Source organism: Cucurbita moschata, unplaced genomic scaffold (genome assembly GCF_002738365.1).
Source record: "Cucurbita moschata cultivar Rifu unplaced genomic scaffold, Cmos_1.0 Cmo_Scf00010, whole genome shotgun sequence".
Lineage (NCBI taxonomy): Eukaryota > Viridiplantae > Streptophyta > Magnoliopsida > Cucurbitales > Cucurbitaceae > Cucurbita > Cucurbita moschata.
This window is the reverse complement of record NW_019268526.1, coordinates 4,304,819-4,325,492: the sequence shown is the minus strand read 5'-3', so window position 1 is coordinate 4,325,492 and position 20,674 is coordinate 4,304,819. Positions and strand designations below refer to the sequence as shown.

Genomic DNA, 20,674 nt, shown 5'->3' with positions numbered 1-20,674 from the left:
GGGGGGGGGGGGGGGGGGGGGGGGGGGTGATATTTTTTTTTTTAACTCTGATATAATTAAAGATTATTATGAAGTGAATCTGCACCAAAGCTTTGTCCTCATACTTCTCTTGTTTATTTGCATTCAAAGCCTCAACTGGCCCAAGAAGTAGCCACTGATATATGCCATAGACTTTTACTTCCTCATAACAAATATCACCTCATGAGGATCTGCTTAGCTTGGAGTAACCTAAATTTTATAATCAGGCCTTATTAGTGATTAGCAAACTTTATATTTGTTGGAGAATGATAACTTTCTGTCTATCTTTGAAAAGAATTTGGACGGTGGGGCCTGCCTGGTCACTAGAAGACTATCTCCTTCCAGTTCCCAAGGAGAAAAGTGGCATGGAGTTTGGTAGTCATTGCCCAAAGAATTCAATTTTGATCTCCAAATCCTTATCACAGTTTCCTTTTCAGTTGAACTCAATTGTGGTATCCAGTGGGTGGTCCAAAGTAAATATGGCCTTTCTAGGTGTAGGTGGACTTTTGAACCATCTAGGTTTTAGGATTGGTAGAGGTTGTTGGAAGATTATTTTGACTTCAAGTAACCTTATGGATGATACGTCCTTTACTATTGTTGGTGATGGTCTCTCCCTTGAATTTTGGAAAGATCGGGGATGGGGTTCTCTGATTTCCACCTCTTTCCTAAGTGTGTCCTGTGCTGTTTGTGACAGTAAGGGCGTTAGGTGGTAGTTAGATGCAATCGCTCACCACCTGAGGAGAAGAGAAAGCTTAACAACCTAGACACTATTAATTGATCTCACTGTTAAACTTCTTATCCTTCTGTGAGCTTTGGGAGAGAGGGGAAGCGTGCACGGGTGAAACAAGGAAAGGATGAGGAGAATGTCCTCCACTTATTATGTGTACTTAGAAGAAATATATGAAAAACTTACAATTTTGTTGTTCTTTCCTGGTTCCCTTAAAATTTTAGGATTGAAAGGTTATATACATGAACAGTTGGCATGTAAAATTTGCCCCTCTGAGAAATTTGGCTCTACCTCTCAATGCTTGGCTGAGGAAGTTGGATGGCGGTTCTGGGGACCTTCACTGTCAAATTTCTCTTTGAGGATTTTTAGGAGGGCGGGGATTTTCACTGTCAAGGTTTACCATATGGAGGGAATTTTTCTTACTCCTTTGAATTTATGTAATGCAGTGTAGTTATAGCTCACGGGTTTAGAGATTTACTCTCGACGGTCCAGTCAGAAGTTCGAATCCATCCAACTCCACATGTTGAGCTCAAACATTAATTCACTTTTGCGATCTTATTAGTCTTACTGCGATCATGTTGTGTTTTCCTAAAAAGATGAACAAATGGCAGGCTTGTTAAAAAAAACAGGGCCATTTAAATCATTCTGCCTGTTTCTTCTAATAGAAATACAAAACTGAGCATGGACGGCTCGTGGGAACTGTATTTGGAGCAGGATATTCAATTTTCACCTTAGTCCCCAATAAAGCAAAAGTGCTTATCACATCCCCTGATGTCTTATTGCAGGTGGCTCCATTTGGTGGCGTTAAACAGTCGGGCCTTGGTCGGGAGGGGTCAAAATATGGGCTGGACGAGTATCTTGAGGTATTACTCACCCTTTTTATGCCAGTTTAGAAGGCTAATTATTTACGAGTTTCATCTTTCTCCGCCATTGTTTATTCACTGGTTGTTCGCTTGATTGTCTCTTTAAAATGACTGTTTAAGTGCTTCAAAATTCCTTCCAAAGATTCGTTTAAACACGATCCGGTAATGTTTAAGGGAAAAAATGATGATTTCTAACAACTTTGATCCTTGTTTCTGTCTTCGAAATGTGAAAGAACTTAGTTTAATTTCTTTAAATGGAGTTTATAACACTTTCTCAATAACCGACCCTTGCAGCTGAAATATGTTTGCCTGGGAAACATGGGCGGCAACTAGTGAGCGAGTGCTGCAACACTTTGGAGTCACTGTTCCGGGAATAATGGTCTTGGGCTTCTTCTAAGCCCAATGACCAAATAAAAACCAGATCATCAAGGCCCAATAAGCATGATCAACAACAAGTCAAGTTCGTTTCTGTTTCCCCAATCTTTGTAAAAGTGTTCTGCAAGTTCAATATTTTAATGTTTGGAGTGTTTCCTTATCAGTTTTCATTCTATTACTTTGCATCACTTTAACTAAGATAATTAAAGAAATTATTCTCAAAACTAGACCTCTTGCCGAGTTTTCTACAATACGCTCGAAGAAGATAGATTTTCGAGTTTCTTTTGCTTGTCCCGTACCCCGAACCTGGCAGTAGTTTCTTAACGCTTAAGGGAGGGAGGTATCGAACAGCTTGATGAATAAAGGTGTAGTGGAAACAGCCAAAAGTTAGTTAGTTAAGATTTGAGAGTCAGAATTGTGGGCAATTAGGACCTGAAAATATTGTAGAACAGAGATTTTGGGGAGTCTGAGTATATGATTGGATAAAAAGGTATGGGTCTCACAGGCTGAAATTCGAAGGAATATATTCATTTTAAAAGAGCAGGAATAATTCTCCTGAAAAAGATGCTTAAAATTCAAGCAAAGATGTTCTCCACACTAAACCAACCCACTTTTCTCCAGTGGAAGCTTATGGTTTATTGAAAATTTAATGGCCTAAAAGGTGAAGCCTAACCTTGATTCAATATTTTTTTCTAAGTTGGATATTTGCATTACTTTCATTGTATTATTTATTAGTAGCTTAGAAATCCCCACCACGAATCTCTTTTTTTTTTTTTTTTTAGAAAAATATTCTTGTTTTCATTGCACATGGACAGTGATAACTGAAATTCGAGTACTGATTTTATTAGGGATGCAAATAAAGGCTCGTATAAACCGAGTTAGGCTTGAATATAATCACAAAGATTAATAGAAAAGTGGAGAATATTGCATATCATGAAGCAAAAAAGGGGAAAAAATGCTTAATTGATTAGGTATGGAGAACACTATAAACCCCTCAATGTGTTCGTTCATACATAAGCATTGGTAAAGGAATCTTCCTTTGATTGTCAAAGAAGGGAGCATCAATTCCCTGTTCTAATTTATTTCATTGCCCTTTTCCCTTTTTTTTTTTTTTTCTTATCAAATTTCATTAACAATCCATTTTAAACCATTAAGAAAGAAAAAGAAAAAAAAAAAAAAAAAACTACAAAATTTTGGTCTGGAAATTAGTAGAGTATTTGTGTTGCTTTCAGTTTTTTTTTTTTTTTTTTTTGGATGAATTGTACGTGTCTAATATGTTTTAGGTCGCTTTAATCGGTGTCAAATGAGATATTAAACTTAAACTTTTAACATTTTACAAAGTTCCTGGATTTTTAAATTTACAAGTTTACTAAAAATTATATTGAAAGTCTAAGAGTCTATTAAACATAAAATTTAATTTTATTCAAATATCAGTTAATTTTTTAAAAAATTAGACACCGAATTTAAACTTCACAAACCAAAGCAACCAAATTCCAAGAGAGAGCTTAATTAAAGTTGGATGGAATTTGTTCCTTATTCATCTCTCCACTTTGCTTTTGTTTTTGTAGCTTTTCAATCTCATCCATCCAAATTTGACCCCACGAATCTGTTCTTCTTCTTCTCCTCCTTCCTTTCTCTATTTCTTCCAAACCCTTTTGAATTTGAGCTCATACAACACTTATGTAGGGATTATCACACTGACCCACATCATACAATAGTGTTTGCTACAACTACCAATATGGCCACAACAAATCCAACACTTTCTAAGGCCTCGAAACCGTTCGATGCTTCTTAGGGCTTCGTTACAGACCCTCGACTACGTCTTCGAAATTCAATTGGATCTTATCATTCAACCTCGAACCAAACAGCTCCACTCCCGAATCACCTAAAACAGAAGCCTTCATCCGATAACGTATAGAGTATATATATATGAAATGGGGTTGTGGGATTGTGTATAATTGAGGTATAATTAGAAGGAACTTTATGGTTCAAAATGATGATGGGAAATGGTGGTGAGATATGGGTTTCAGTGATTGTAAATAATTAACCTAAAAAGTGAATCGTGGTACCAAAAAACCCACAAAAACAATGCATTAATACGAGGGAAAAGAAAAGAAAAAGGTACAAAAGTAGTGAATCATGGAAGAGAAGAAGGGGTATAAAGGACCATTTCTCATGATCTCATGTAGTGTTCGAGTCTCGTCGTATCCTAATTTATTCTTTTCGGGTTTAACAAATTCAGGGTTAGAAAAGAAAAATTTTCCATGACGGACCCTCTAACATAGATTTCAAATTGGAAATAGAGTGGTGGCTTATTCGGTGGTGGTTAGAGCTCGTAAGCATGGTAGCCATATCTAAGGACGGAGCTGATTGACGAGATTGAGCTCCCACTCGAATTCACACGTTCTCGAGTCTCGTTGTATCCTAATTATTCTTTTCGGGTTTAACAAATTTAGGGTTAGGAAAGAAAAAATTTCCATGACAAACCCTCTAACATAGATTTCGAGTTGGAAATAGAGTGGTGGCTTATTCAGTGGTGGTTAGAGCTGGTAAGCATGGTAGCCGTATCTAAGAACGGAGCTGATTGACGAGATTGAGCCCCCACTCGTATTCACACGTTCGGGTGGGATGATTTTTACGGAAATATTAATAAATTAAAAAAAAAAATAGAGAATCTTTTGGCAAAGTAAAGATTGAAAAAAAAAAAAAAAAAGGCACCCTATTCCTTTCTCCCCTTATTTCCCATCTCGCATTTGTTCTTGAATCTCCCAAGTATTCCCATTCCCACACAGAGATCTGTGAGGCTCAGCTGCTGAGAGAGCGTAGAGAAGAGAGAAATTGAGAATGTTCCATACCACCAAGAAGCCCTCCTCTATGACTCCTCATGATAGGCCAATGTGTGTCCAAGGAGATTCTGGTCTCGTCCTCACCACCGACCCCAAACCCCGTCTCCGTTGGACCGTCGAGCTCCACGAGCGCTTCGTCGATGCTGTCACTCAGCTCGGAGGCCCTGATAGTACGTATCTTCTCTCACTAACTTCTACCCTCGTCTTTTAAACCTCATATTTTAACCCATAATTCTTTCGCAGAGGCCACTCCCAAGACGATCATGAGGGTCATGGGCGTCAAGGGCCTCACCCTCTACCATCTCAAGAGCCACCTCCAGGTTACCGTAACCCATCAGCTTAAACTTTTGAATTAAGTAATAAGAAAATTTCTTATTGGGTTACGTCCTATTTTGAATATAAATTCAATCGAATTAAGCTTTTGAGTTTAGTGGTCGTTAACATCCTCTTCTCTCTAAACGGGAGTTCAGAAGTTCAGGCTCGGGAAACAACCCCACAAAGAATTCAACGATCAATCGATAAAGGATGGCATGAGAGGTGAATTTCAAAATTCTCTTCTAATTTCAAACTTTCAAACATAATATTAAGCAAATTATATTCTTTGTGCTTACAGCTTCCGCCATGGAACTTCAGAGAAACAGTGGATCTTCTTCGACCTTAATGGAGCGTAGTATGAACGAGTAAGGCCACACTTTATTTATTCTTAATACCCCAAGTTTTGCTGATACAGTATCTACCACTCAAAAGTATGAATAGATCTGAAAAATATCTGAAAATATTGTTACTTAACGAAACAATAGAGAGTTAAGAATGAGAAATAAAATTGGAATGGAAGGTTCAATCTTCATTGATATTCACAACATTTAAATAGGATACAAACTACTCACTAGTACTGAAAATATAAACTAACTAAATCTTGAGAATAAAATATACTACTAATCAAATCATAAAAGAAAAATGTTAAGAATATCTAAGATATATTTTATAACTAATATATTCTCTAAATATTAACGTACGAATATCTTGACTAATTCAAACTAGCAACAAGTTGCACACTAAATTTTGACATGTTCTTGGTTCTTTAGTTTTTGTTAGTGTGTTTTGTTGTACGACAAATGGTGTCTCCATCATTCTAATTTTGCTGAACATCTAACCTTAAACCTTACAAAAAAAACATATTTGTCTGCTAGAATGCAATTGGAAGTTCAGAGACGGCTGCATGAACAAATTGAGGTTAGCCCATCATTACTTCTCTTCATGAATTTAACTCCATGCTTCTTATTATGATTATGTAATTTTGATTTGAATTATCGTTGGACCCAAGAGTTTGGTAATGATTTTCCTTTACAAGTTAGTGCGAATTTGGAATTTTGATATCGAGTTTTTTTTTTTCTTTTGTTGGGTTCGTATGAGGTCTCACTTCAGTTGGAGGGGGAACAAAACATTTCTTATAAAGGTGTGGGAAACTCTCCCTAGTAAACCCTTTTTAAAATCATGAGGCTGACGCCGATACGTAACGGACGGTGCAAGGCTGTGGGGTGTTAGAAATGGTATAGAGTCAGTTACCAAATGATGCAAGGTACTGGTCGGAGTACGGCTAGACCCTGTCCATAGTAGACGCGTTTTAAAACCTTGAGGGAAAATCTAGAAGGAAAAGTTCAAAGAAGACAATATCTGCTAGCGGTGAGTTTGAGCTGTTACAAATGGTGTCAGAATCAGTCATCGAACAGTGCGAGACACTGGTTGGAGTAGTGCGAGACACTCTCCATAGTAGACGCATTTTAAAACCTTGAAAGGAAGCTCAAAAAGGAAAGCGTAGAGAGGACAATATCTATTTAGTAGTGAGTTTGGATGGTTATAAATGGTATCAGAGTTGGTCACTGGACAGTGCGATGCACTGGTCGGAGTAGGGCTAGACGCTCTCCATAATAGACGTGTTTTAAAAATCTTGTGGGGAAGCCCTTAAAGGGAAACCCCACTAAGGACGCTAATAGTGGGCTTAGGCTGTTACAGTACAATTGTAGTGAGGTGGGAAAGGTATTAGATCATCGATCTTTTGAAGGGTGTAATTAGTGTCTCATCCATTGAACTAAGCTCGGTTTGAGATTACAATTTTATTTCGATTCATGAGGCAAATATGTGAGCTATTGACGTGGAAAAAGGAATTTAATTAATTTTTGAAGGTACAAAGACACCTTCAATTGAGAATTGAAGCTCAAGGCAAGTACATGCAAAGCATATTGGAGAAAGCTTGCCAAACCCTAGCCGGCGAAAACATGGCCGTCGCCAGCACCGCCGCCGGACCTTTCAAAACCACTTCCAACAATGTGGGAACAACCAGTACCAACCTTGTTCCAGACACCGCCATCAAAGACTTCATTTCACCTCATCCACCTCACACCTTCCCTCCTTTTCAAGACATGAACAACCTATTTACCTCCGAACCGCCGCCGCCGCCTCCCCCGCCTCTCATCGACTGCCTCAAGAAGCCTAGCCCCTTCATCTCTGGAGCTGGTAAGGCCCCCATTTTCTGGCCCGACGATCTCCGACTCCAGCACTTAGGAACCCCTTCAGCCACCTTAGTACCGCCGCCGCCTTCCATTGGCAGCCCACCGGACTTGGACTCTCTACAACTGGAAATGTATGAATCAAAACCGCCACCCCTGTCACCGCTGCTCGTTGGCAACGACGCGATCAATGAAAAGAAGTTTGAAGCATCGGTAAAGCTTGAGAGGCCGTCGCCACGGCAGTCGTCGGGACACTCCGACGAAAGGGTGAATAATAATAATAACGGTATGCCCAACAATAGTAACCCTACAATGTCACAGCCACAGGGAAGAAATTCTTCATTTGGTTAATTAATTGATGTTTTATGTGTAATAATTAGTGACTTAAATTTGAATGTAACTAATTAAATATAAGATTAGGGTTTAGATCTTAACAAATGCTCATACTCATTATTATGTTTGAATGTAACTCTTCTTCTCGACTTTGTGTCGATTTTGCTCTGAGAAATGTGAAGTACGAAAATTTGAATTTTCGACTTCAAGAAAATGAATACATGTTTATGTGATCACATTTTTTCGTGTTTTTAGAATCATCGAGATAGTTATTCTAAACAAAATACTCGTATCGTGTTTTATCACGAAGGGTAGATCGCGAATAAGGAACCAATTAACGATCTCTTAATTAATCTTAAGTTGAAAAAAAAGTATATTAAAAACATGACTATGATATGCAATTTAAACGTTTGTGATCGAAAGAACTTATCTATCTAATTCAACTAACTATTTGGATTGGGTTATCAACCTACACCTTTTCCTCACCGTCACTACCGTCTCACGACTTGGATTCGAACCAATCAAGCTACTTTCCCTTTAGTAGATCGTGAGTGGGTCTGTCGTACTCCTCATTATCGATCCCGGCCCGAAAAAGTGACCGACCAGGAATTGAAGGAGGTATTCCTTTCACTTGGTAAGCAAGTTGGGTCAATATTCTTAGCCGAGCATCCCCCTATTTGAGTCAAGTTGTTAGTAACAGTCCGTCTAAGTCTATAGTCGACAGATATTGTCTATTTTTGTGTGTTACATATCTCCGTCAGCCTCACGGTTTTAAAATACGTTTGCAGGGAGAGGTTTCCACACTCCTGTAAGGAATGTTTCATTTCCCTTATATGAAAACTTCCCTTATATGAAAACTTTACCAGCTGGTTCGGTTGGGTTGAGTTGTCTAAAACATGTTTCAACCCGACCCAACTTAACCTATGAACACACTCAATTTAGTTTCCCATCAATTAAACATACACAAATATAAACAAAGTAACATTAGCTTCACTAACCTAAACGATTAGCGATTAAGACATCAGTAACTTCATTAATACAAATTTGTTCGAACACGACACAAAAAACGAACAAAGAAGGTAAAAGGTAGGATTTGAAACAAATGAAGGTATAATATTGGTTCCTTAATTTGGACAAACAAACAAAACAAACATGATTCTATTACACATGTAAATGCCAAAAAAAAAAACCCATTACATGGAATCCTGAAACTATCTTAATTTCATGTTATGATATTGTCAGCTCTCTCTCTCTCTCTGTCTCTCTCTCTCTCTCAACATGCAAAAATCATATCTTTTTCTCTCTCTACATTATACTTTAGAGATAGATTTTAGTGTGTAAACTGTAAATTTATAATGTACAGTAAACGTAAGCTTTGGAATTGAGGATTTTACGTTACTGTAATAAGGAAGAGTACTGCTGGAGATTATGATCTTCTTGCATGGGAACACTACATGCAGACAAAATCTCCTCTAAACTTCCATTCATCGACTCTCTAAACTTCTCGAACTTCACGTACTCGTCCATGCACTCGACTTTCATCCATGTCTTCGTTTCCCCCATTATGTTCAGCTGAGGGAAGTCCTCGAGCTCCAATGGCGGGTAGTAAGGATGTTGGTAATGAAGATTGCTCGGTATCTGCAAAATACGCATACGATCCAATACATCTTATTAAATCTGACACGAACATAGTTGATCAACTCTCGACTTTTTAGGGTTAATAAGTAATTAGTTTGGTCAAAAAAGGGTTATGGAGGATGGTGAAAAGAGACATTTTTGGGGTTAAAAAAAATTAAGATTTGGTGATTTTTTTTTTAAAAAAAAAAAAAAAGATAAAAAGATAAGTCAAAGGGCTTGTGAATGTGGACCATTCATATATAAAAATACTTAGCATCTTAATTATAATTAAATTTAAATTAGTAAACTCATTAAAAGAAAAAAGTAAATTAGACTACTTTAGACTATTTATAATAAAGATTAAATCATTCAAAATGTCTTAAATGTCTTCTTGATTTCAATTTTTCCCTTTAATTTTGATTCTAATCTCAATCTTAATTTTTAATAATCTATGTAGTTTTTTTTTACTTTTTACTTTTTACTTTTTTTCACATTCTTAACTTTTAAAATAGATTAAAAGATAAAATAAAAATTGAAAATATAATAATATAATAACCAAGTTCATTAGAAAATCTATGATAATTAAATATATATATATATAATGCTTTCATACCTCTAAATTAAAAAATAATAATAATAAAAATTAAAAAAAATTGAAAAAAATGAGAACGAAATTGATGAGGATTACATGTTTATTCATGCATGAAATCATGAATAAATTAAATAATTTTTAAAAAAAAAAATGAATTTAATTGGGTAATTTCATAGCATTGAATGAACTATAATGGTTGAAAGTTTAGAAATACCTGTATGAAATTTGAAGGGCATTCAATGTGAATTGGATACAGATTATTTGCTGCACTATTGGCTTCGTTATCGGAGGCCACCGGAGCCGGCAAGTCATCGGCGACATTCCCTTGTGTGAGATCGGAGGAAGAGTTTTCAGAGCTGAAGATCTTAGGGTTGTACTCATGAAGAAGGTGATCAAAACTATCACCATCTTCATTGCTTTCTATCCCTCCTCTTGAGCTTTCCGCCCCTCCATTCTCATCGACGTGCATGTCTTGCTCGTCTCCCATCTGCCACACCGGTGCTTCGACGTTAACTCCGCTTGCCTTTTCCCTTACGGGTTTCGATATTTGGGTTGTCTTCTTGAATACACGACACAATGCATAAGAGTCCTATATCAATGTCAAAAAATAAGCGAACAATATTGATTATTTCGTTAAAACTAACTAGTGTTTATAAATTGAACTTTTACCCTAATTTAAGCGTATTCATTTTTTTTTCGAGAAATTATTCATAAACCCTTATTGATATTTGATCTTTTTCTCTTTGGTTTAGTTCAAGAAGGGAAAAAAAAAACCAAAAAGGAAAACACTTGAGCGATCTTTTCTTAGGGTTCATGTTCATCATCTTCACTTTTAATAATCCAAACCCCGAAACGAAGAAGAAGGAAAAGAAAAAGACCTTTGTCGAAGAACACAACGCCGCAGTGGCGTGTTGAGAATGAAGAAGACGATACTCGTGCATAACCCAATTGGTTCTGATTCCATGAGGAGCTCTTCCTTTATAATACACCAAAGTCTTCTTCATTCCAACCACCCGTTTCTGCGACTGAACCACTCGATCTTTTCCAGTAGCCTTCCAATATCCGCCTCTCGTCGCCCGATTCGTTCTCGACCCATTCGGGTACTTCCGATCCCGAGGGCTATAGAAGTACCACTCCATATCTATGCTCGGCAAAAGCGACTTATCTGAAAAAGTAAAATCATTAAGAAAACACGAACAACACAACAAAGACAAAAACGAAGGAAACAACGAAACATTACCAGGTAATTCCCAAGGTTCGCACTTATAAAGATCGATCTCGGGGATGATCTCGAGCTCGATGGAGCGGCCATTGATCTTTCTATCCAAATAGTAAGCAACAAGCTCTTCATCTGTAGGGTGGAAGCGAAAGCCTGGAGGGAGGGTCATGGGAGCCATTGAAATAGAGGTTTGAAGATATGAGGTTTTGCTGTTTCTAGAGAGAGAAGAAGAGATGAAGGGGACCGAATTGTTGGAGATAGAAGTATATAAAGAGGGAGTTTGTGGGGGAAAAAAAGAATTGAGCTGAAAAGTGAGATTATATTACAGAGTGGAGATTGCTTTTTCTTTCTTTTTGTTCATAAAATCTGACAGCTGAAGGGATTATATGGGAAGACATGAATATGTCTTTGTTCTTTGGATGATTTCATCACCTAAGTGAAACCCTTTTCTCATGTGATTCTCTTAGCTTCTCTTTTCATTTAAACCCATAATTTTACCCCAACTTAACCTTCTATCCTATCAGGGCTTCTAATTCTACGTGACAACGGAATACGATCAAATTCAACAAGTAAATAAAAAGTTGGATCTTAGAAGAATTGTCCTGTGAGAAGTTTGGTTTCAAATCCTAATTCAAACCGTAGAAATAGGTCATGCTAATGAACCAGTCATGAGTAACTAAAAAAGTGATTTAATCTAGCCATGGAAGGGTATATGGGTAAATATGCATGAGAGAGAGAGGGGGAGGGGGTCTTTACGGCTTTAAAGGGAGATTCTAGGAGTAAAATAGGACGGTGCATAGTGTGAAAACGAGGCATGCATGCGTATTATACATTATAATAAATTTTAAATTTTATATTATATAGTTAGATGTATGTATATTATATTTAATAAAATTTATATTATATAGTTAGAGAGAGACAGAGGGAGAGGATATATGATTAAGAAGCTTCGTCTGCAGAAAGCTTTTGTCTGCTCACAAACTAACAAAAATAATATATAGAGAAACGCATTGACAGCCTCAACTTGGGACCAAAAAAACAACGAACTCCTTGTAATGGAATATTCACCGTTACCGTTACGTATGGCCATTAGCCTCACGGTTTTAAAATGTGTTTGCTAGGAAAAGGTTTTCATGCTATTATAAGGAATGTTTCGTTCCTCTTTTCATCCGACGTGGGATCTCACAATCTACTCCCCTTGGGGTCTAGTATCTTCACTGGCACACTACTCGATATCTGACTTTAATACCATTTTTAATAGCCTAAACCCACCAGGAACAAGTATTATACGCTTTAGCCTGTTCTTTTATAAAAAATGTTTCGTTCTCCTCTCCAACCAATGTGAGATCTCACACTTTAAACACTAGAGGGAGTATCATACGTCTTATGTTTATAATTTGAAGAACATCCTATCTTCAAATATTCACTACTACGCTGTTCTTGTCTAATTGTCTAATATTTCAACAAATTTCTATTCTAAGGATAGTTTTGAAATGTTTATAGGAAAGATACGAAAACTTTTCCTTCTTTTGATAATACTTAAAAAAAGATCTATAACGCTAGAATTAATTAGCCCACAAGAGAGGGAGCGGGTAGCAGTATGAAAGACCAACTTTTTTGGTTGTACAGTGGGAACCCAACAATCTACCTGTCAAACTCTAACAATGGCTGCTTTTGCTTTCCCCACCATCCATTTTTTTCCCTCTTTTCTTTTGCAATCCAAAACCATTCCTATTTCTTCCTATTCCTATTCCTATTTCCTATGCCCCTTGTCCTATAGCTTTGTTCACTTTGGCCTTTTTCTTTTTCTCTCTGGTTTTTCTTCACCCATAATTTAATCTCCAACCCTCCCACTTTAACTTTCCTCTCCTTAAAATATCATTTTCATTTCCACAAAAGATCCACTCCCCACTTTAATGATTACTGCGCACAATCTTTGACTGGTTTCTCTTTCTCTCTCTTTCTCACAAATCTTCCCAGAAATGACAGTTTTCAATTCCACTCAGTTCATGGGGAGGCGGAGAAGCAGAACAACAACAAGAACAACAAGAAGCAGCAGTAATTTCAACGGTTATGCGTGCTTTCAGATCCATGCTATTGCACTTTTAGGAGATGTCATTTTGAACATAAGTACACAACAATAATGAACAAGCAGAAGAACACAGAGACCAAAAGATAAATAAACAAATAAAAAGGGCTTGTTTTTGACAAGGGTTTTTGAAAAATTTGAATCTTGAACTAATCATGTCATGAGACTCACATTTGCAATAAAGGGTCTCTTCTCTTTTTTTCATAATAGTTATCAACTATGGAAAACATGTTTCAATATCTTTTTGATATCATTTAAAATTATTTTGTGTTCTGATTTTGTTCAGTAACATGATCATGAAGAATTCTTGAAAAGACAGGCTTGTCTTCTGAGTATTTCAATGATATATAATTGGGTAATGGACTATATGCATATATACTACAACATTCTTCTACGAAACTTACATGTTTTGATGATGGAGTGTCAAAATTCTAATTATCATCTGTAAGGTTCAAATCTCTCCACCACACTTCTTTTTCAACCTTTGTAAGACAAGAAAACAACCACCACAAGATAAATGTTGTTAATTACGAGAAAGATTAAGTGACTCATAGAAAGAGGCAGTGTGAGATCCCACATCGGTTGGAGAGGAGAACGAAGCATTTCTTATAAGGGTGTGGAAACCTCTCCCTAGCAGACACATTTTAAAAACTTTGAAGGGAAGCTCAAAAAGGAAAGCCCAAAGAGGATAATATTTGCTAGCGGTCGGCTTGGATTGTTACAAATGATATTAGAACCAAACACCAGGCGATGTGCCAGTGAGGACGTTGGGGCCCAAAGGGGGTGGATTGTGAGATCCCACGTCGGTTGGAGAGGAGAACGAAGCATTCTTTATAAGCATGCGGAAATCTTTCCCTAATAGATACGTTTTAAAAACCTCGAGGAGAAGCCCGAAAAGAAAAGCCTAAAAAGGACAATATCTGCTAGCGGTGAGCTTAGGTTGTTAGGGGCAAAGGTCATTAATTTAAGAACAAAAGTGATGCTACAAATACAGGTAAGATAGAGAGAAAACAGTATATTCAACTACAAGTTACTGCCTTTAGTTATATCACTTTATAGTTTTTACACCTCAAAAGCGTCATCATCATACACTTACTTCTGCAAAACAAATTATTTGATAGAGAGAAAGAGAAAGAACAGAGAGAGAGAGATTACCAAGTTGGCACTTAGCTCTTTTGCCGAAAGACCCTTTTATTCCTTTTTATCGGCCTTGCTTTGGCTTCTGTTTTGGTCGAGTGAACCACAAATGATGCTCCATCTGATGAAGGATGATATCAGCCAAAGTTCAAAAAAGAGATTCCAAACTCATCCATTTCACCAATCGAAGCACTATATCTACACAGAGGCATCAGAAAAAAAAAATGTTTTGACTCTTCCTCGAAGTGTGTGTCTGTGTGTATTATTTGACCAAATTTTGCCTGCTAATGGGTGAGGATTAAAAGGTGGATTTTTTTTAATGTTATTTTAATTGGCACCTCTTCTTTAATCTAAAGCAAAACACTTCACATTCATAAACAGAAACATGTGATGATGTGTGCTGTCCAGATTTTTTCTTGAACTCAAGGTTTTCAATTGAATATTCACTTAATCTTAGCTAAAGATGAATTATGTCCCCATCTAGTTTGTTATGAAATGAGAAGAAAATAGCATGTGATATAATCATATAGTAAATTTGATTATAGGATGCATTTAACAAGACATTGAATAATGATACAGAGAGTCTAAAGTGATGCAACCTTTCAGACAATCTGGAGTAAAAATAAATAAACAAAGGGAAAGTAAAAGCAAAGGAAGAGGCTAAAGCTTAGGTTGAAGAGGAATGAGTTGGGGAAGGAGCATGCTCAGATTCTCCACCAGCTGATCCGATCTAATCATTTTAACGTGCCTGGCAGCACAAAAGACAAATGTCCTGAATCTTCTCTTATTATGGCAATGTTTTTTGTTTTTTTTTTTTAACTCGTTTCAGATTTTGGTTATACCTTTCATGGGAGTTATCCTCACTCTCATGGGGCCAATGTGTGGGGCTTGCTGGTTTTACCTTTCCCTTTTCTTTTTCTTCTTCTTTCTTTTCACATTCTTCATCTTTGTATTCTATGATATCACTTATTTCAAAGTGGAAGCCTAATTCCATAATTTCAATTCAAAGAAGCTCATTAGTCTAAAAGTCTGATTCTATCTCTATGGAAGACTAATTAGTACAAGTATCCCACAACTTCTTGATATTGCCTGGCCCATCTTCTTAAATGTCAACAGTGAGTTCTTTTTTCCTCTGTTTTTTTCGAATGCTATTCATTGTAATCATTTGAAAATAACACTTGAAAAAGAGGAGAAAAAAGTTGGCAGTCATGGCAGTTTCAAGGTCCTAATCCTAGTCAACGGCACTCTAATACCCCACCATTCAACCTATCTTTCCAAGAAAAATCAATGTTATCAACCAAAAGGGCCCAGTAACTGGTCTGGAAAAACACAGTGTTCTTTCAATCAAATGCATGGGACAATTACAGAGAGCTCAAATTTTCAGACGGCTAGCTGTCCGCATTTTAGTGGAGAAATTGCTACCCCGTAATTAATATATATATATATATATATATATATATATATATGTATGTATATATATATATATGTATGTATATATATATGTATGTATATATATATATATGTATGTATATATATATGTATGTATGTGTGTGTGTGTGTTATAAGAAACCTGATATACAAACATATAGATTATGCTATACTTGAAATTGTATCAATATTAATACTTCACAACTGTGTGTATTTAATACAATAGACAAACAGGGAAAACTCTCCTGGGTGCATGCATTCAAGGACCAGGGTATATACTTTGTATTATTTAGCTCACAGCGTAGTATACCACCATATATTACGTACTACCAAAATTTGTAACAACCAAAATCCACTGCTAGTAGATATTGTTTGCTGCTAGCGGTGGACTTGAGCTGTTACAAAATTCCAATCCAAATATAAACAAGGGATAAGAAACATATATTCTCTCATTTTTTCAATGAAAGATCGGTTTCTTACTTTTCGTACGAGAAAAAATAGTAATACTTAATTGCATTGCAGGGGTGGTGCATTTTCACTGTTGTGCCTTTACATATAAATATAGTTATAAACTAACAAATATGATCGGTATGTGCATTTAACAATATAAACTAAGGTCTTAATTGTGGTAATAATATTCCTCCATTCCACAAATATCAACATAAATTTATCTATTGAGCTTTTAGTGATATATGTTATGCTTTATTCCCTTGTAAATGGTGATATGATACCTGGCGAGCTTCAAGATTTGAGACAGCCATTGCTCTGACATATGGAAGACTCTCAATTACAGCATCAGCCAAATCTGTTATGAAAGTAGGTTCACATCCTAACGCTGGAACACGTCCCCATTTTCTTATCCTAGATTTTAAAGCCAGTTCTTTATATTCCACGTCTATTTCTTCCAAAGTTTCTATGTTCTCACTTACAAAGCTACAAATGAAGTATAGCATAAAAATTTAATTGACTGAATATGATTTTGATTTCTAAACTAGGTAATCTGCACGCAGTCAATATGCAAATAGTATCATCAACTCATAAGTGATGGTTATGTATTTGTTCAAGTTACATTTTGATGCCAAGGCATGAATAGTAACACTTATGAACCAAAAAGAAAGTTCTATTGTCATTTAAACCAATCCAGGATGTCAGAATATTGTATGAACATAAAGGATCTAGCCTTTACCGGAAGATACCCTCCAACAGCCCAAGGTTCGAACCACTTGTGCATATTGAAAATTGGGGATAAAGAGGAATAACAACAAGCTTTGATATCCTGTCTTTTTTTATCTACGAGGAAAAAGAAAAGATTTGATAGATGCATCAATAAACATACACAATGATTTTGTTCGTGTACCAAAATTTAGAGTTTGTAAGCTTACCATAAGACATTGTTGTTCCCGTTAGGAACCATGAATCTCCACAGTAGTATGGTTTTGCTTTTGGTACTCCCATAAGGCCTCGTACCAACAACATGTACACTATTAGCCGATGTGGGACCCCTCTCCCAACAATCCTTCCTCGAACAAAGTACACTATAGAGCCTACCTTGAGGTCTACGGAGCCCTCGAACCCCTTAATGAAATGCGGAAGTGTTTTTAGATAAGTACACTTCTTTAGACTACTATGCAGGGGGAGAGATTCGAATATTTAACCTCTTAGTTGAAGGTAGATACTTTGTCGGTTAAGCTACGCTCATGTTCAGATTACTGTTGTCAACTAGAATTCTTGTACAAGTCATAGATTCCAATAGGAGCAATCATCATAACTTAGATTGCAGGGCTATTATGTAGTCTTACTAATTTTTGGGAATGGAACACCTTGTCCCTTTCTTCATCAGGCCAATATGATTTCTTTTGATTGATTGAATGAATGAAGTAGTTCCTATTTCCTAAAAAAAAAAAATCGCATAAACAGAAGGCAACATATCTTCAAGCAATCATGCATCCCCCATTGCACTCACAAACCATGCATTGAACAAGAGAGTGAAAATGCAGACATTATTCTCAGTATTCCTCTAATCTTTTTTTGTGATCTCGATTGTGAAACAGCAATAATGGTGTGCATTAAAATAAATGGCAAGAAGAAGAAGAAGAATTTCTTGCCTGTGCGTCAGTTATCTTTGGCAGAGGAGAACCACCGCCCCATTGAGGCATAGCCTTCTCTACTCTTGGGCGATCTTAGAACAGAAATAAAGTGTGCCAATGGTCTTTGGAGGAATCGGAACAATCGTGGCAACCGTATTATATCATATGAACTCCCACTCAACCATATTACGAGTCTCTTAAAATGGCCCATTTCATTTCTCAACACGTTGCCCCAATGGGCTTCCAGCCCAAAACGCCGCACCCCTAAATCCCCCACTCCACTCCCCGCCAACACCCAAACGTCAAACTAACTTCGCGCTCTATTTCCCTCTCGGCCTCAAACGCCGCCAGTGCCTCCGCCGCAGTCACCGCCATTATACGGCTCCGGAATCAGGTCCGTTGCACCGGTTGTCGCGATGTTTTGGTGATGGCGATGTTCCGGTTGATTCGCCACCAAATCCATAAACGAAGTTCTCTCATCCGAAAACAGCGCTTGATCCGTCGAAAGAAGCCCTAATTTCTTCTGAAGATTCGTGAAGTAAACAGTATCGAACATTCACGGAGTCTTCGCGTCGAAAAACACGAGGTTCATATTGTTCTTACACTGCCTTCGAAGCATATTCAGAAATGGAGGTTTCAAAATCGGGTCGGGTTGAAATTGTAGAGCCTGTCTTTCAAGGAATGGCAGGCGGCTCGGCCTACGGTGTAGGCGCAAGAGAGGGCGACCAAATCGAGGACGTCGAGCCCTAGATTTTTGAAGTAGTCGATTAAAACGGTGACGTTTTCGTGGCCCTGAGGGACCCACTCTGCTTCGGCGGCGATGGAGATTCTACCGTCTTTACGGCCAAATGGAACCTCCCAGAAGGGACCTCCGGCCACAATGGCAGCCTCTCTGGCAGTGGCGGTGATAATGTCGGAGCAGGAGACGGTTTTGGGGCATTTTCTCTCGAGCTCGACCTTGATGTCGTCGATCACGGAGAATCCCCACAGGGTTTTGCTCACAAAGGCACTTCTTTCACTTCTTCCGTGGTTTAATAGAATCGATGCACCACATTCGATCAACTCAAACTATAGAAGCTAATTTAATTTAATTATAAATATATATATATATATATAAGAACTTCTCGAGCACATATACAAAAGTTTATCCTAACATTACAGTCGTGCGAATGAGAGCTAGAACCAACATGTAACATTCTTGATCCAAGATAGCACTGTCCCAATGAATGATGTTCTCAACGTTAACACATGTCCGTTAACAAAAGGTTTTAGACAATAAAGAGATTGCTAGCACCGAGGCACGACTTGTAAAAATAATAGATAGCATCGACCGCCATAAAAGAGAGCAAAGGAAGGCATCAACGTTACCCCCATGGACCTCGAGCTAAATGGAATATGATTTAATAGTTTTTTTTTTTTATACGATTATCAATAAAAGAATTTTGTGCGTGAGAAGCACTAATATTGAAACATTAGGCTTACATGCAAACATGTCTTCATATATTCATTCATTATTATAGGTTAGAAATTTTAGGAATATTTAATTTCATAATTATATGTTAACGTTATTTTCTAATTAAAATGCATGGAAATTGCCGGTTACATCGGTGAATTAAAAATTATATATGATATTAATAATTAATAAATAAATAAGGAAATAATTCAATTTGTATGCATAAATATCATTAAAAACTAATTAAAATTATTAATTAATAATAGGAATCATAAAAGGGGTTGGTTTGAATCACATGGTGTGTCTCACGGTAAGCAATAAAAAGCTGACACATTTACATTTTAAAATAAAAAAAAATAAGAAAAAGTGTTTTTAAAGTTTAAAAAATTATTCCAAATAAATAGGGGAATATTATTGGCAAGTATCGTGTAATGTTACCGAAACTTCCAATCAGGTTCCCCCACGTGGAGCTCCATGTGACGCCAATTAATACCAATGATACGACGCGTTTTACTGTTATTATGAGAAATTATACACGACTTGGAATAATTGGAGTTACGTGTGTTGGTTTACACGTGTGAGTAATTTTACTTTTCCTTTTGTATTTTTATTATAATGAGTTTGGAATTATTAAATAGTTAGTTTATTTTTGGAATTTGTTCTTTTATTCAAAAAGAAAAAAAAAAAGTGTCAATTACAAGCAAGGTTTCTTTCCTTAACAGTAACAAAATATGTCCGCTTGTAATCCTCTCAAGTGGGGCCCACTCACCCATCAATAATTTCAACCATACCGAGTATCTGCTTTGGCCTGTTATATATTCAGCTCCACGATTTTAAAACGCATATACTAGAGAGAGATTTCCACACTCTTATAAGGAATGGTTTGCTCTCTTCTTCCATCAATGTGACATCTTACTGTTAGAAATCACGACTCACCCCAATGGTATGATATTGTCCACTTTGAGCATCGGACGATATGTCAGCCTTCTCGTTGTTCCCTAAAGGAGGTAGACACGAGGCAGTGTGCTAATAAGAACGCTGGGCTCCGAACATGAGTGGATTGTGATGTCCTACGTTGATTGGAGAGGAGAACAAAACAAAGGGTGTGGAAACGCGTTTTAAAACTATGAGAAAAAATCCGAAAAAAAAATTCAAATAAGACAATATTTACTAGCGGTATATCGTGCATAGTAACAAAAGTTTTCACTATTTAATAGTATATATTATATTTACAAATGATTCACTCCCGCCACATCTAGTGGAAGAGTTATATTACGTGTAGAAGTAAGTAATAGAGTATGAAAAGATAAAAAGTAATAAAGTTTTATCTTTTAGATGCCGTGAGTAGACGGGCAACAGTTAAAAAAAAAAAAAAAAAAAAAA

The 20,674-nt window shown here is 36.8% G+C and overlaps 3 protein-coding genes and 1 pseudogene across 6 annotated transcripts in view; 2 read left to right on the top strand and 2 right to left on the bottom strand.

The window, feature by feature from the left end:
• The window catches only part of LOC111448470 (succinate-semialdehyde dehydrogenase, mitochondrial-like), a 12,240-nt gene extending 10,030 nt beyond the window's left edge, over positions 1-2,210 (top strand). The window contains exons 19-20 of the mRNA XM_023088102.1: positions 1,531-1,608; positions 1,903-2,210. Of these exons, the coding sequence (XP_022943870.1) occupies positions 1,531-1,608; positions 1,903-1,941 (117 nt within the window). The 3' untranslated portion in view covers positions 1,942-2,210. The remainder of the gene's footprint in view (positions 1-1,530; positions 1,609-1,902) is intronic.
• A 2,507-nt stretch (positions 2,211-4,717) lies between these two features.
• Positions 4,718-7,883, top strand: LOC111448435 (myb family transcription factor APL-like). The gene is made up of 6 exons (XM_023088024.1): positions 4,718-4,999; positions 5,073-5,149; positions 5,300-5,366; positions 5,443-5,509; positions 6,020-6,062; positions 7,013-7,883. The coding sequence occupies exons 1-6, from the start codon at positions 4,828-4,830 to the stop codon at positions 7,685-7,687; spliced, it is 1,101 nt and encodes a 366-aa protein (XP_022943792.1). The 5' UTR covers positions 4,718-4,827; the 3' UTR covers positions 7,688-7,883.
• A 935-nt stretch (positions 7,884-8,818) lies between these two features.
• On the bottom strand, positions 8,819-17,246 carry LOC111448436 (NAC domain-containing protein 45-like). Of its 4 annotated transcripts, XM_023088028.1 has the most exons (8): positions 16,938-17,246; positions 16,483-16,612; positions 14,342-14,444; positions 13,591-13,668; positions 11,119-11,250; positions 10,757-11,043; positions 10,093-10,467; positions 8,819-9,307 (listed from the first exon to the last, which is right to left on the bottom strand). In XM_023088028.1, exons 6-8 carry the CDS (start codon positions 11,015-11,017, stop codon positions 9,065-9,067), a joined length of 879 nt encoding a protein of 292 aa, XP_022943796.1. In that variant the 5' UTR covers positions 11,018-11,043; positions 11,119-11,250; positions 13,591-13,668; positions 14,342-14,444; positions 16,483-16,612; positions 16,938-17,246; the 3' UTR covers positions 8,819-9,064. The 4 variants fall into 4 exon arrangements, with proteins under 4 accessions (XP_022943796.1, XP_022943794.1, XP_022943797.1 ...); XM_023088026.1 differs by lacking the exon at positions 16,938-17,246 and having other exon boundaries at positions 16,483-16,859; XM_023088029.1 differs by lacking the exons at positions 13,591-13,668; positions 16,938-17,246 and having other exon boundaries at positions 16,483-16,859.
• A 610-nt stretch (positions 17,247-17,856) lies between these two features.
• Positions 17,857-19,268, bottom strand: LOC111448437 (annotated as a pseudogene).
• Positions 19,269-20,674: the final 1,406 nt, after the last annotated feature.

Coding starts and splice junctions, on each gene's coding strand:
- LOC111448436 (XM_023088025.1), bottom strand. CDS start 11,275: ATGGCTCCCATGACCCTCCCTCCAGGCTTTCGCTTCCACCCTACAGAT. Junction 11,044..11,118: donor CGAACCTTGGGAATTACCTG/GTAATGTTTCGT, acceptor TTACTTTTTCAG/ATAAGTCGCTTTTGCCGAGC. Junction 10,468..10,756: donor CGTTGTGTTCTTCGACAAAG/GTCTTTTTCTTT, acceptor ACATTGATATAG/GACTCTTATGCATTGTGTCG.
- LOC111448435 (XM_023088024.1), top strand. CDS start 4,828: ATGTTCCATACCACCAAGAAGCCCTCCTCTATGACTCCTCATGATAGG. Junction 5,510..6,019: donor ATGGAGCGTAGTATGAACGA/GTAAGGCCACAC, acceptor TTTGTCTGCTAG/AATGCAATTGGAAGTTCAGA. Junction 6,063..7,012: donor GGCTGCATGAACAAATTGAG/GTTAGCCCATCA, acceptor TAATTTTTGAAG/GTACAAAGACACCTTCAATT.